General features: G+C 41.3%; 1 protein-coding gene across 3 annotated transcripts in view; it reads left to right on the top strand.

Annotated features, from left to right (window-relative positions):
- Nucleotides 1-8,744: 8,744 nt before the first annotated feature.
- LOC133562400 (platelet endothelial aggregation receptor 1-like) overlaps nt 8,745-15,667 on the top strand; it is a 157,639-nt gene continuing 150,716 nt past the window's right edge. The window contains exons 1-2 of one of the 3 annotated variants that reach the window (XM_061916579.1): nt 8,745-8,836; nt 13,527-13,599. In XM_061916579.1, the coding sequence (XP_061772563.1) occupies nt 8,794-8,836; nt 13,527-13,599 (116 nt within the window). In that variant the 5' untranslated portion in view covers nt 8,745-8,793. The remainder of the gene's footprint in view (nt 8,837-13,526; nt 13,600-15,667) is intronic. The other 2 variants (XM_061916581.1, XM_061916580.1) reach the window with 2 other exon arrangements.

Genomic DNA, 15,667 nt, shown 5'->3' with positions numbered 1-15,667 from the left:
TTAGGTTTGTGGGTTGTTTTTAGGAATAGAAAAAAGAGATGAGTAGGGTTAGGGAAAGGGGGGGTGGGGGTAGAAAAAAATAAAGAAGGGAATTGAAACGGTTAGGGTTAGCATCCAGCTACGCGTTTTGGCCTTTCAGGCCTCATCAGGCTGGTGGAGCCATGCCTACTGGGTTAGGGTTGGGGTTAGGGTTAGGTTTGTGAATAGGCTTTAGGAATAGAAAAAAAGAGATGGGTAGGGTTAGGGGAAAGGGGGTTGGAGGGTAGAAAAAAAATTAAAAAGGGAATTGAAAGGGGAATGGGTTAGGGTTAGGGTTGGAATTGGGGTTGGGGTTAGGGTTAGGAGTTAGGGTTGGATTTAAAAAGAAAAGAGAGACGGGTAGGTTTTAGGTATAAATAAAAGAGAGCTGGGTAGGTTTAGGTGTGAAAAAGAGAGTCGGTTAGGGTTAGGATAAGGGGTTGGGGAAGGGCGATAAAAGAGTAGAAAAATAAAATAAGAAGGGTGTGCACGGTCCGTCTATGGTCCAGCGGGCTCGCCCTCACGCCTGATTGAGGCCCCCGGATGTCTGGTCCCCAATTTGGTGATCCCCAGGCGTTAGGGTTTAGGCTTAGGGTTAGGGTTAGGTTTGTGGGTAGGTTTTAGGAATAGAAAAAAGAGATGGGTAGGGTTAGGGAAAGGGGGGGTGGGGGATAGAAAAAAATAAAGAAGGGAATTGAAAGGGGAATGTGCACTGTCCATCACAATCCAACGGTCTCAAGCTCATATCTCATTGAGGCCACCCGGATACCTGGTGCCCAGTCTGGTGATCCAGAGGAGATCTGCCCTCTGGCGTTGGGCGAGGCTACATCTAAGATCCATCTGCACGACCGTTACTCGGACAGAGGACCATCCGTGTAAGATAAAATGCCGAACCAGGTGAGTGTTGGTGTTTTTTTGTCGAACGATGTTGTGCTTGGGTTGGGCGAATCTCCCAGCCAAGGTATTGCCCGTCTCCTAGCTAAGGTATTGCCCGTCTCACCCACGTACATATTGCCACATCGTTGACACTGGATAACATATACACAATTTTGGGTGTATAGTCCACCACGACACAATGGCTGGAAAACTTTGCGGTTGTGGGGTTTCACAAACCATGGTGAGAGCGGACAAGGGCGTCCCTCTGAACGGAGGGCGGGTCCCCCAGTGAGCGGACCCTGGCCCTGACCAACATATCATTCAAGTTGGGGTTCTTCCGGTAGGCCGGTACCACATAGTGCCCCAGCAGCCTCCCGCTACTCTCCGAGAAGGTACGGAAATTGGTTTTGACTTTTCTCACGACTTTGACAGCCGAAGGAGAGTAGGTGGTGATAAAAGGAATAATGTCAGTACCAGGGGGAGGTCCCTTCCGGTCCAGGAAGACCCTCAACTGTCGTCTGAGGAAGGACCTGGAATAGCCCCTCCCCTTCAGAGAAGTAAAGAGGGCCTTTGAGGCCACCAGGAAATCCTACTGCCTAGTACAAATACGATGAAACCTAAGAAGTTGGGATTTCACCAGCCTCGCAAAGGTGTGCTTGGGGTAGAAGCTGCTTTTGTAGAGGAGCGCATGGGTATCCGTTTCCTTGAAGAACACTATAATGTCCAAAAGTGCGTTTTAGCAACATTCGGACCCTTGAATGTCGTGGTGTCCAAAAAGTCGACGGATGTGTTACTTGTGGTCGACTTAATGGTGATATTTTTATTGTGCGTGTTGAGCGTGTTCAACACGCTGAACTCCTCACTAGAGTGAGTCCAAACGCCCCAGATGTCATCCAGGTACCGAAAATAATGTTCAGGACGTTTTGGGCAAGAGGCCAAAGCAGAGTTCTCCCACTCTGCCATAAAAATGTTGGCATAACCAGGTGCAAATTTCTTGCCCATAGTAGTGCCCTTAATTTGGAGGTAGAAACGACCATCGGACTCAAAATTGTTTCTCCTCAAATTAATTTCAAGGAGCTGCAAGAGCTCTTTATCAGGCCTGCTGACGTCACGATACCTGTGCAAGACATTATTGTCCGCCTGAATACCCTCATCGATGTCAATGTTTGTATACAGGCTGTCAATGTCAATAGCAAACAAGATTACATCTGGGGGAATGCGCACATTCTTGAATTTATCAATAAAATCATAAGTATCCCTGAGGTAGTTGTAGTGGAGTACGGAGAGCGGCGTTGAATAATGGTCGATGAACTCTGCCGTTCTCTACATATCACACCGCAGTCAGACACAATGGGATCTTGTGGGGCTTACTCCATTTGTCTGGCTCCTTATGGATTTTGTGGAGCATGTAGAACCTGCGAGGTCGAGGATCCGGCTCCCCCAGGAGATACTTTTTTTGTTTGAAATTGATAATTTTTTTTAAGGAGAAGATTGTCAACAATATTTTCTACCTTGGGGATGGTTTGGGGCATGAATTGGTTCCCAAAATCCCCAGAAAATTGTTTTCTTCAACTACACATTTAGTTTTTGAAAATGTGCAAAACGGAACAAAAATCCAAAAAGCCAATTGGGAAAACAGGAAGACCTACAAGAAGAAGAAAGGAAGAAAGAAAGTAGCTATTGGCCATTTCATTTTGACATTTCTTCTCCGGTGTTACTGGCAGGGAAGGAAAATGTTCTTCAGTGATGAGATGCATTTTCATGCTGGATGATACACTTCTCAAATAGCAGCTTTGCAGATCTGCTTGAAGCGTTTTTCGCCGTTTTCTTCGCCACACCTTTCCCTTTCCAGCCAGAAGACGTGGACATAGTTGAAAGGAGCAGCCGTCAAACTCCAATCAAATAAAAGACAAAATGAACTAAAGACTATGTATTAAGTTTCTTTTCAATCATCCACCAGCTGGTTTCGGAGGTTTATAATCGTTTTTTAGTACGACTGTTCACGGCGCCATCTTGGATCCCATAGTTTGTTTGTATTATGATTTTGGATATTCACTTTTTGACAAAGAGTATATCCTATATTCCAGACCTGGCCAACCCGCGGCTTGCGAGCCTCATGCGGCCCTTTGGCTGGTTTCATGCGGCTCTTAACTCTGTTATGAGAGTGGTGAATGTGTGTGTGGCCCTTTAAGATATGACAGCATGTGAGGTGAGTGACGTCAGTGAGTGTGTGGGCGAGAGAGGGGAGGGAGCGGTAACAGTGAGTGCATGCAGGTGCTAGTCGCTTTGGTGGATGCTGCGTGCAAGACACCAATAAAGTCACAAAGTTGCAACAAACTGCGGGCCTCGTCATTCACCCTGGAGTCCGGAGCTATAAAGACCCACTGCCAGGTAAAGTGAAGGGTGTTACTCCCGAAGTAAACTGGCCCTGGAGGAACATCTCCGCTGCGCTCCTCGACTACGGTCTGGGAGCCGAAAGCAGGAAAGGTGTAACAACTCTATTAGTGCCTTAGTGTTTACCATCAAGCCTTTATTTTGACAGCCCTTCGCGGTAAACTTATCTGAGTGCAAACTGAGGCAGTATTTGTCATTGAGAAAACTTTCAGACAATCAAATTTTATGACCAGTAAAAACGCAACAAACGGGGACGGAAATTTGACCCGGCATATATAAACAAAAGAAAACACTGGCGGAAAGCGTTAATCGATGCAAAAAAAAACAACAGGCGGTAGGTAAAAAAAAAAAACAGCGTCCAGGGGACGGGTGGGCTTCAGGAATTGCGCGTCCTTTCTGTTTTCAATGCGTCAAAAGACACACACAGTGCGGTAACTCCAACACTGCTTCACAGTGTAACAAAATAAGTCACACTTATATTCTGTAACATACACAGTTTTAGACAAAGTGCTGAGGTAGAGCTATTCCAAATAATCTCTTGTGTACAATGCAAACATAAATAATGCCTCATTTTGGTGTCGTAAATCATATATATTTGATAAAAGCTACAATATGGAGGCAACTTATTTTTCCCACTCTGCTGCTACTTTTAAGTAACTCAGTTACTCAGCTGAGTGTGTACAGGAAATAGTTTCACCTCCTTTCTCCTGCTGCCGCTGTTTTTTCTTCCTGACTGAGGATGTCCTCCTCCTGCTTCGCATGAGGCCTTTATCTGTGGCAGCACTCAGCAGGAGGACACAAATGCATCAGTACTTGTGCAGGAGCAGCTGCTTATCAAGGCCGACCGGGCCTGCCTCCTGTTCTAGGGAGGAAAGACGTGTCCAGCTGTTGTCCAGAAAAGAGCCACTGACGGTTTCATGTGAACTCTCAGAGGATCTCAACACACAGCTGACAGTCACACAATACGAGAGCTGCAAACATAGATAGCATTCATAGGACTCAACATTAGGTATACATGCGCCATTTACAGCCTTTTTCAACCACTGCAATGCTCACTGATGCGCCTACAAGATAGTGGCAGAGTTTGCATGTTTCTGCTTGTCATGGAAAAAAACAATACAAAACACGATTGAAAGGAATCATACAAAACATGATGGAAAAAATCATACAAAACATGATGAGAAAAATCATACAAAACATGATTGAACAAAACATGATGGAAAAAACAATACAAAAATAATGGGAAAAATAGAAAACAAAATACAATGGAAAAGAACAATGCAAAACATGATGGGAAAGAACAATGTACAGAACATGACGGAATTAAACAATATAAAATATGATGGAAAACACAATACCAAATATGATGGGGAAAAGGGTTAGGGTTGTAACCGTAGCCCTAAAAAGTTAAATGCCCTCTTACTATAGTCACATTTCCATTAGATAATATTTTAATGTAGGTCATTTGGCCCATTTAACCAATGAAAAGATGGGATGCAAGCATTCACCAATTAAGTCAATCAATTTGGTTAGAACAGTGGTGGGCATTACGTCGATCTCGAGCTACCGGTCGATCTCGGAGGGTGTGTCAGTCCATCGCAAGCCAGGCATTAAAAAAATAGACATAAAAATGAGCAATCATCAATCTTCACCAAGACTTTACTTTCAGCAGTTGTTTGACATTTTCTGCACCCGAGGACCGTGTGAGATGACGCTGGCTGCTGCGAGCTCATTATTAAGAACAATATCACTGACAGGACGGAGAGAAACACATTTTATTTCAACAGACTCTTGGGCCGTACTTACTGTCAAAAATCTAAAGACCGACTGCACAGTTCCTGTCTTCACCATAAAAGACCTGCTTCATCCTGCCTGTGCTAACAAAATAAGAGTCTCAGAAAGCTAGCGTGCATAAGCTAGCAAGCTAAGGAGTTTGATGCCAATGTATTTCTCCCCCGCCCTCAGCGACCGCTCCCTCTCCTCGCTCGCCCACTCACTCACTGACGTCACTCACCTGCTGTCACACATTAAAGGGCCACACACACATGCTGCAAGTTGGACAAATGAGATGCCAAATCCAACCACTTTCATGTGGTATTGGACAGAAAGGAGGACTTTTTTTCTCCTCCATTTGAAAATGTGGACGTTATCAGCACCACTGTCTAATTCCAATCAATGCAAGTCATCAGAATCAAATACACCAACTTATATATTCTTGTCTTCATGAAAAAAAAGGAATATATATGTGTTAAACATGCTTGTATTATCATTAAACACCATTAACTTGTTAACAAAAATGTCTCTTTCATGAATAAATAAATATAAGTTTTATGAATGAAGTAAATCTCCTCGTTTTAGTCAATTGAAAAGTAGCTCGCCTGCAGAAAAAGTGCGAGCACCCCGGGGTTAGAAGAAAGCATGAATTTGAATGTTGTGTCTTGTAAGAATGTGTACAATACATTGACATTGTATAGAAGATAGAATGTGTACAATACATTGACATTGTATAGAACAAGTGAGCAGTGCGCCTGTTGCTGATGGAGATTGCGTGTGCGTAGAGAGAGATGGCTCAGAAACAACGACAAAGTGGAAATGCAGCAAAAGAGTTTAGACAAGATAGGAAGTTTTGCAATAATAATTAAATTGTTGAATACAGGACTGTCTCGGAAAAATTAGAATATTGTGATAAAGTCCTTTATTTTCTGTAATGCAACTAAAAACATGAAAATGTCTAACAAACCCCGTTTCCATATGAGTTGGGAAATTGTGTTAGATGTAAATATAAACGGAATACAATGATCTGCAAATCCTTTTCAACCCATATTCAGTTGAATGTACTACAAAGCCAACATATTTGATGTTCAAACTCATAAACATTTTTTTTGCTAATAATAATTAACTTAGAATTCCATGGCTGCAACACATGCCAAAGTAGTTGGGAAAGGGCATGTTCACCACTGTGTTACATCACCTTTTCTTTAAAAACACTAAAAAAAAACGTTTTGGGAACTCAGGAAACTAATTGTTGAAGCTTTGAAAGTGGAATTCTTTCTCATTCTTGTTTTATGTAGAGCTTCAGTCCTTCAACAGTACGGGGTCTCCGCTGTCGTATTTTACACTTCATAATGTGCCACACATTTTCCATGGTAGACAGGTCTGGACTGCAGGCGGGCCAGGAAAGTACCCACACTCTTTTTTTACGAAACCACGCTGTTGTAACACGTGGCTTGGTATTGTCTTGCTGAAATAAGCAGGGGCGTCTATGATAATGTTGCTTGGATGACGACATATGTTGCTCCAAAACCTGTATGTACTTTTCAGCATTAATGGTGCCTTCACAGATGTGTAAGTTACCCATGCCTTGGGCACTAATGCACCCCCATACCATCACACATGCTGGCTTTTACACTTTGCGCATATAACAACCCGGATGGTTATTTTCCTCTTTGTTACGGAGGACACCATGTCCACAGTTTCCAAATATAATTTGAAATGTGGACTCGTCAGACCACAGAACACTTTTCCACTTTGCATCAGTCCATCTTAGATGATCTCGGGCCCAGCCAAGCCGGCGGCGTTCCTTGGTGTTGTTGATAAATGGGTTTTGCTTTGCATAGCAGAGTTTTAAATTGCACTTACAGATGTAACAACCAACTGTAGTTACTGACAGTGGTTTTATAAATTGTTCCTGAGCCTGTGTGGTGATATCCTTTACACACTGATGTCGGTTTTTGATGCAGTACCGCCTGAGGGATCAAAATAATGTAGTATCATTGCTTACGTGCAGTGATTTCTCCAGATTCTCTGAACTTTTGGATGATCTTACGGACCGTAGATGGTCAAATCCCTAAATTCCTTGCAATAGCTCGTTGAGAAATGTTGTTCTAAAACTGTGCGACAATTTGCTTACAAATTGGTGACCCTCACCCCATCCTTGTTTGTGAATTACTTTGCATTTCATGGAAGCTGTTTTTATAGCCAATCATGGCACCTACTTATTCCCAATTAGCCTGCACACCTGTGGGATGTTCCAAATAAGTGTTTGATGAGTATTTCTCAACTTTATCAGTATTTATTTAGTATTTAGTATTAGAATTTGTGGGGTATTGTGAAGAAGAAGCTGAAAGACACCAGACCCAATAATGCAAATGAGCTAAAGGCTGCTATTGAAGCATCCTGGGCATCCATAACACCTCAGCAATGCCACAGGCTGATTGCCTCCATGCCACGCCGCATTGATGCAGTAATCCGTGAAAAAGGATTCCCAACCAAGTACTGAGTGCATTAATTAATTAATTAGGGACGGCGTGGCGCAGTGGGAGAGTGGCCGTGCGCAACCCGAGGGTCACTGGTTCAAATCCCACCTAGAACCAACCTCGTCACGTCCGTTGTGTCCTGAGCAAGACACTTCACCCTTGCTCCTGATGGGTGCTGGTTGGCGCCTTGCATGGCAGCTCCCTCCATCAGCTGGTTGGCGCCTTGCATGGCAGCTCCCTCCATCAGCGTGTGAATGTGTGTGTGAATGGGTAAATGTGGAAGTAGTGTCAAAGCGCTTTGAGTACCTTGAAGGTAGAAAAGCGCTATACAAGTACAACCCATTTAATTGACATTTTCAAATGTTTGATTTTGTTTTGCTGTTATAAATCTTTTTTTTTTTACTTGGTCTGAAAAAAATATTAAAATTTTTTGAGATAGGATTTTTGAGTTTTCTTAAACTGTATGCCATAATCAGCAATATTAAAATAATAAAAGGCTTGCAATATTTCAGTTGACGCGTAATGAATCCAGAATTTATGACATTTTCATGTTTTTAGTTGCATTACAGAAAATAAAAGACTTTATCACAGTATTCAAATTTTCTGAGACAGTCCTGTATATTGTCACTATAGGTTTGCGTTCAAACCCCAGCCGAGTCATACCAAAGATTATAAAAATGGGAGCCATTGACTCCCTGTCAGCATCAAGGGTTGGAATTGGGGGTTAAATCACCATAAATGATTCCTCGGTGCGGCACCGCGCTGCCCACTGCTCCCCTCACTTCTTAGGGGTGATCAAGGGGATGGGTCAAATGCAGAGGACACATTTCACCACACCTAGAGTGTGTGTGACAACCATTGGTACTTTAACTTAACTTAACTTAACGTAACTTAACTATTTACACCCCGAAAGGGACAAGCGGTACAAAATGGATGGGTATCATATTCACCAGTATTTTTATTTACTCTCTGCAACCTGGTTGGTCTTCAACTGGCTGCACTGTTTATGATTTATTGAATATAAGTAATATATAGTGGTTGTCAAGTGAAAGTAGAGAGCAGCACAAACAGCACTGAGTTGCAGAGCACACTCCAGGCCTGAAGGGGCAACAGTGAGAGCTGAGGGTTGAACATCTCCACCTGCTTCCAAATGATTGGCTTGATTGAGTTCACCTGTTCACCTGCTCAGAGCACATTCTCCAAATGTCTGAGCTTCAGTCAGTCACCTTGTTGACATGCTGCTAAGAGGATGGAAGACAGCTCCTGTGTGGACTCAGAAGACACAAGTGGTGAGAAAACCAAAGAAATGAAGTGCTTGTTTGCTTGTTTGGACTGAGGGGAATGTTGCAAGAACATCATTTCACTGGGGAAAATGTTTAAAGGAGGTAATTTCACCGAAAGTGAATTTAAAAAGTTATCAGTGATGTTTAAGTTTATTCTTATAATTAGGATGGATTGTTTAAATTTAATTTCTTTCATGTTATTGGAAATGTTCAAGTTTATTCTTAAACTTGGACCCTATCAGTGGAAATTATTTTGGTTGGATTGATTTAATAGAAAGCAAAGCATATAATATGATGTATGTTTATGAAACACTGTTTTTTTTCTGTTTGGTTAAGGTTATCAACCTATTCTGATCAACTATTCTACAATTCAACTTTTCTACTATTTTTAACTACCAACTATTCCACTATTCATTCTTTTCATCCATTCATTTACACCGATAACCCAGTTTATTTGATTGCTTCAAATCAAACATCAATAAATCACAAGGAAAGAGGATTGAGTTGTCTTTTTGTGTCCTTCCTGGGTCCAACTAGTCCATTCAAGTTTGGGCACGGCTGTGAAAAACCTGAAGAACTTGATGGTGGTGTTCCTGCTGGAAAAGTGTGATTTTAATGTTATGTAAAGTTGCATGGCATACCGGTACTAATAAAGTATCTCAGGAATAAAGAATTAAAAAAGATACTATTAAGCCTGGGAAAAAATGTCCGTATTTTTTTTTCATGCGCCTGATGTAGTGTTGTGTCGTTCGTGAACGATTTGTTCGAACGAACAAATCTTTAGAGTGAACGTACTGAGCCGAATCACTTCATGAACTGATTCGTTCCTTTCACTTCATGAACTGATTCGTTCCTTTCACTTCATGAACTGATTCGTTCCTTTCACTTCATGAACTGATTCGTTCCTTTCACTTCATGAACTGATTCGTTCCTTTCTCAGTTTAGTTGAGCTCCGCCGCGACCATGCCGGTATGAGTGGAACTGGTGCGAATCACGTTTGCAAACGTACTGACGCAGAGAACTGACTGTATCGCAACGTGAATCACGTTCGCGAACGTACTGACGCAGAGAACTGACTGTGTTGCAACGTGAATCACGTTCGCGAACGTACTGACGCAGAGAACTGACTGTGTCGCAACGTGAATCACGTTCGCGAACGTACTGACGCAGAGAACTGACTGTCGCAACGTGAATCACGTTTGCGAACGTACTGACGCAGAGAACTGACTGTCGCAACGTGAATCACGTTTGCGAACGTACTGACGCAGAGAACTGACTGTCGCAACGTGAATCACGTTCGCGAACGTACTGACGCAGAGAACTGACTGTGTCGCAACGTGAATCACGTTCGCGAACGTACTGACGCAGAGAACTGACTGTGTCGCAACGTGAATCACGTTCGCGAACGTACTGACGCAGAGAACTGACTGTCGCAACGTGAATCACGTTCGCGAACGTACTAACACAGAGAAGTGACTGTGTCGCGGAGGATGAAGTCCCATTGAGGATCTCGTTCAGTCACTGTGCGCGTCGTTCATTGGGTGCTGAGGGCTTGTCTTTCTCGAACTGACACACAGCGAGATCTGCCGCTGGGGAAGCAGTTACTGACTCATGATACGCCGAAAAAAATGGAATAAGTGATTATTAGAATTGAACAGAAGTGTAGATAGAACATGGTAAAACATAAAATAAGCAGATAACAGTAAATGAACAAATAGATTAATAATCCATTTTTACAGTTTGTCCTTCATAATGTGTAGAAAATAATAGGTGTATAAATGACACAATATGTTACTGCATACAGACTAATTAGGAGTCTTTGTTTACTTACTACCAAAAGACAAGTTTTCTAGTATGTTCAACATTTTATTTAAGCACAGTGTTCTAAAATTGTCCTTTTAATTGCAAAATTTAAAAATGTATGCTTGTCTTTTACAACCGTCCCATTTTGTAAGTACTCGGTCCAGATTTTAGACAATCAACATCTTTCTTGAAGTTTGATAATCTTGTTTCAATCGACACCGCCCGTGTTGGAGCAGAGATTCATGTCAGTCCACCTGGTGCAACACCGTCCAAGGTATAAATACTCATTTTTAACTGCAGACAGTTTTAATCTGATGCAGGCATTAGCTTTGGAATAAAACATTTACAGGGTGATTACATTTTCTTTTTAAAATTGAATTTTTCACTCTTCTTGATCTAAAAATGAAACTGCTAGTGATGACCGAAATGTATATTCTTGATGTCTTAGTTTTTTTTTTTTTTATAGCCAGGAAGTTGTCTTTTAAAAGGACTATATAGTTGTGTCATGTCTGCTATCGTCTTTTTTCTACAAAATGAAACAACTGAATGAACTTCCTCCAAGTCTGGTCATTTCCTAAGAGTTGTACATGTTACTTTAAATAGTCCAGGTGTGTACGGCTGTTTGTTTATATGTGCCTTGTGATTGACTGGTGACCAGTTTTATATGTGCCTTGTGATTGACTGGTGACCAGTTTTATATGTGCATTGTGATTGACTGGTGACCAGTTTTATATGTGCCTTGTGATTGACTGGTGACCAGTTTTATATGTGCCTTGTGATTGACTGGTGACCAGTTTTATATGTGCATTGTGATTGACTGGTGACCAGTTTTATATGTGCCTTGTGATTGACTGGTGACCAGTTTTATATGTGCCTTGTGATTGACTGGTGACCAGTTTTATATGTGCCTTGTGATTGACTGGTGACCAGTTTTATATGTGCCTTGTGATTGACTGGTGACCAGTTTTATATGTGCCTTGTGATTGACTGGTGACCAGTTTTATATGTGCCTTGTGATTGACTGGTGACCAGTTTTATATGTGCCTTGTGATTGACTGGTGACCAGTTTTATATGTGCCTTGTGATTGACTGGTGACCAGTTTTATATGTGCCTTGTGATTGACTGGTGACCAGTTTTATATGTGCCTTGTGATTGACTGGTGACCAGTTTTATATGTGCCTTGTGATTGACTGGTGACCAGTTTTATATGTGCCTTGTGATTGACTGGTGACCGGTTTTATATGTGCCTTGTGATTGACTGGTGACCAGTTTTATATGTGCCTTGTGATTGACTGGTGAGCAGTTTTATATGTGCCTTGTGATTGACTGGTGAGCAGTTTTATATGTGCCTTGTGATTGACTGGTGAGCAGTTTTATATGTGCCTTGTGATTGACTGGTGAGCAGTTTTATATGTGCCTTGTGATTGACTGGTGACCAGTTTTATATGTGCCTTGTGATTGACTGGTGACCAGTTTTATATGTGCCTTGTGATTGACTGGTGACCAGTTTTATATGTGCCTTGTGATTGACTGGTGACCAGTTTTATATGTGCCTTGTGATTGACTGGTGACCAGTTTTATATGTGCCTTGTGATTGACTGGTGACCAGTTTTATATGTGCCTTGTGATTGACTGGTGAGCAGTTTTATATGTGCCTTGTGATTGACTGGTGACCAGTTTTATATGTGCCTTGTGATTGACTGGTGACCAGTTTTATATGTGCCTTGTGATTGACTGGTGAGCAGTTTTATATGTGCCTTGTGATTGACTGGTGACCAGTTTTATATGTGCCTTGTGATTGACTGGTGAGCAGTTTTATATGTGCCTTGTGATTGACTGGTGACCGGTTTTATATGTGCCTTGTGATTGACTGGTGACCAGTTTTATATGTGCCTTGTGATTGATTGGTGACCAGTTTTACCCCAAAGTCAGCTGGTGTTTGCTCCAGCTCACTCACCTGGGACCCTAAAGAACATTGAATGTGTTGCTGATGTTGTCTCCAGGAGGTTAAGTAATCGTTGCCATTGGTATGTCTGTCAGTTAGTTTTTAAATGAAACTTTTATAAAGAACAACATAACTGTGTGTGTGTGTGTGTGTGTGTTCTTGTGTGTGTGTTTGAGGTGTGGGGTGAGAGAAACAATAACTAACAGCATGCTAGCGCTCCTAAATGTCAACCAAAAGGGGGATCCATACAAACATGGACTGCAATGATAGCAAGTGCAATAGTCAATACTACAAGAATCACATCCATATTATCAAAACATCTTTTGTGCAGCGACCAAGTTAGTGGAGCCAGACAAAAGAGGGGATGGCAAGGTAAACAGCAGCCCCAACAACGCAGCACCCCGTAACAAAACAACTCAATTTAACATGCCTTTTAAAAAATAACAACATAGTATACAACATTGTTTAAAAACAATGGAATAAAATGGGGTTTTTAATGTAATGATATTGTACAGTGTGGAGCTGCTTCTCGGTCAAACACACCATTAGCAGCTTTGCCATATTTTCTAGCTGAAATGTTTAGATGTTATTTGAACTCCTGCTTGATAATGCAGACTAGCAGTTATCATTCTGTCATGCAGTTGAGAGTGCTTTCACTACTCAATGCCCTTCAATTGTTGTCCTTTCATTTACTCTAAAAACACAGTCTTCATCTATCTAAAGACCTGAAACGCCCCCTTTTCCTTGTAATCCCCCTCCCCCTTCCCCTCGCTGCTGTCACAGTTTTTCCACTTTGTTCGGACTTGACGACCCCACACCCCCACCCCTGACTCTTTCCTCTCTGGTTCTTCCCTCACAACCTCCAAACTACTTTGTGCAACAAGATCCATGCAAACCTTTTGTAACTATTAATCAATAAAAGTTTGTTCTTTCTTTTTATGTTTTTGGTGGGACTCTTTGGAAAGAGTTTGGACTGCGGGACCACCAGGAGACCACCAGCGGGACTTCTCTGCTGCAGGCAAGGTGAGTGAAGATGTCTTTTTATGGGCTTCACATGGGACAGCCAGCGTTCCAGCAAAGAAAAATTGAAGGATCGGTGCGTGTGTCTGTGTGTGTGCGCGTGTTTGTTTTTGTGTGCGTGTGTGTATGTCAGTGTGTGTGTCAGTGTGTGTGTCTGTGTGTGTGCGTGTGTGTGTCTGTATGTGTGTGTGTGTATGTGAGGGGAGTTGACTTTGATGCATTTAAAATGCTAATCTGCATTCTAAGCTTTTTGAACAAACCTTACATATTTGAGCTTTATGTTATATCTTACAAATCAAACGGGTGTAATATTTAATAAAAACATTGCATTCAAATGTATTTTATTTTCCAAAACATGCTGAGGGCCAAGATAAAACGCACTGTGGTCCGAAGATGCCCCCAATGCTACACTTTGTACACCCTTGGACCAGGGGCGTCACTAGACCTAATACTGGACTGGGGCACACCTGGGGCACAAATAATTCATGTGAGCGTGTAAAGCGCGCAAGCAAAAACATTTTTTAGCACTTATTTATCATAAAAAAATACATAAATAGTGCTTTAAACTATGAAATCATATCAGATGATGTTGTATGGATCTTTGATGAACCACCCGAAATTAACTATTGCATTTGACCTACTTGTGCACTTTTTTACTCCAGACTTCTAAACTGCTACTGGTAAAAGCAAAAAGGAAGAGCAATGAATCTTTTTGAAATATTTATTGCAGTAATCATCTGCAAATTTAACATCTACAAAAGTAAAACAAAAAAATTAAGCACCCCTACATGTCTGGGTTCTTTTATATTATTTAATTTCTATTTCTGGCAATGTGGCTAATCCCATTTCAGATACACAAAACTATCAAATATACACAAAACAATAAAGCCACAGTAGTAAAATAAATGAACAACTGTTGTGTGTCTGTTCAGGGAATCATTTTCTGAGAAGTAAACTGTAACGTCTCCTTTTCATTTTTGCAAAGTGGTCAATCACTCTGGACAGACATGGAAATATTACAGTAACTGTTATACAGTTGACCAGTGGTTCCCAACTGCTGGGTCGCGACATAAAAGTGGATTGTGTGTCATTTTCAGTCAGATGTGTGCATGAAAAAAAAAGTTTAGGGAGAAAAAAATCAAATTGTGGCGACAAAACCAGATATTTTTAGCTATTTTTCTAGTGACTATTAGTGAGTATTTTAGCAAAAGGCAAAGCGACTAACAAGTTGGAGGAGGACTCAGGACAGACATGGAAATATATTTAAAAATAATTTAAATGGGGCAACAAAACCTGATATTTTCAGCCATCTTTCTGAAAACAAATACAGAAATGTTACTATTTTTTCTGGAATCAAAAGCAGATGCTTTAGCTGTAGCCATTTTTCTGCTGACAAAACAAGATTATTTTAGTCAAAATCACACCGATTAACAAGACAAGTCTACTGTGCTATTTTTCTGTGAAATAAACTTGAATGATTTAAAAATTTGGCTCACGACTTGATGATATGGAAAAATGTATTTTTCTCCTGAAGATAAAGAATTTGAGAAGCACTCAACTCACACATGCTGACTCCAAATCATCATTGATGCAGAAGCAGCAGACAATAACCAACATGATGTTTCATCTTCATTGGAAATTCCCCCGACAGCTCGTACAGCAAATGAATATGTTTGATTTGATACAAGGAATAAGGTTAGCTAACTTAGCATCAACTTAAGACAATGATTTTTCCTAGCTAGCTAGGACTTCACTTACATCTCTCATTCATTGCCGGTTCTTCACTGCTGCGGACCAATAACTTTCTTAAATCCATCTAGGAGTTAGTTTGAGTTAAATCAAAATAATGTAATTGACAAATTGTTGTTGGCTAACGTTACCTACCTCAGGCAGTGATTCTCATCCTCTCTCTCTGTCTCTCTCTCAACTGAAGTCTCGATCCACACATGAATAAATAACCATATTAATTAGCCATCTGCTCATTGGTGGAGTGAATACAGTAGCAATCAATTACCATACTAAGTAGTATGTGCGCTGTTGTCTATGTTATGTAGACTTAACACTCTGAAGC

This window comes from Nerophis ophidion, linkage group LG11 (genome assembly GCF_033978795.1).
Source record: "Nerophis ophidion isolate RoL-2023_Sa linkage group LG11, RoL_Noph_v1.0, whole genome shotgun sequence".
Taxonomy (NCBI): Eukaryota; Metazoa; Chordata; class Actinopteri; order Syngnathiformes; family Syngnathidae; genus Nerophis; species Nerophis ophidion.
This window is presented reverse-complemented; position numbering and strand designations above follow the sequence as displayed.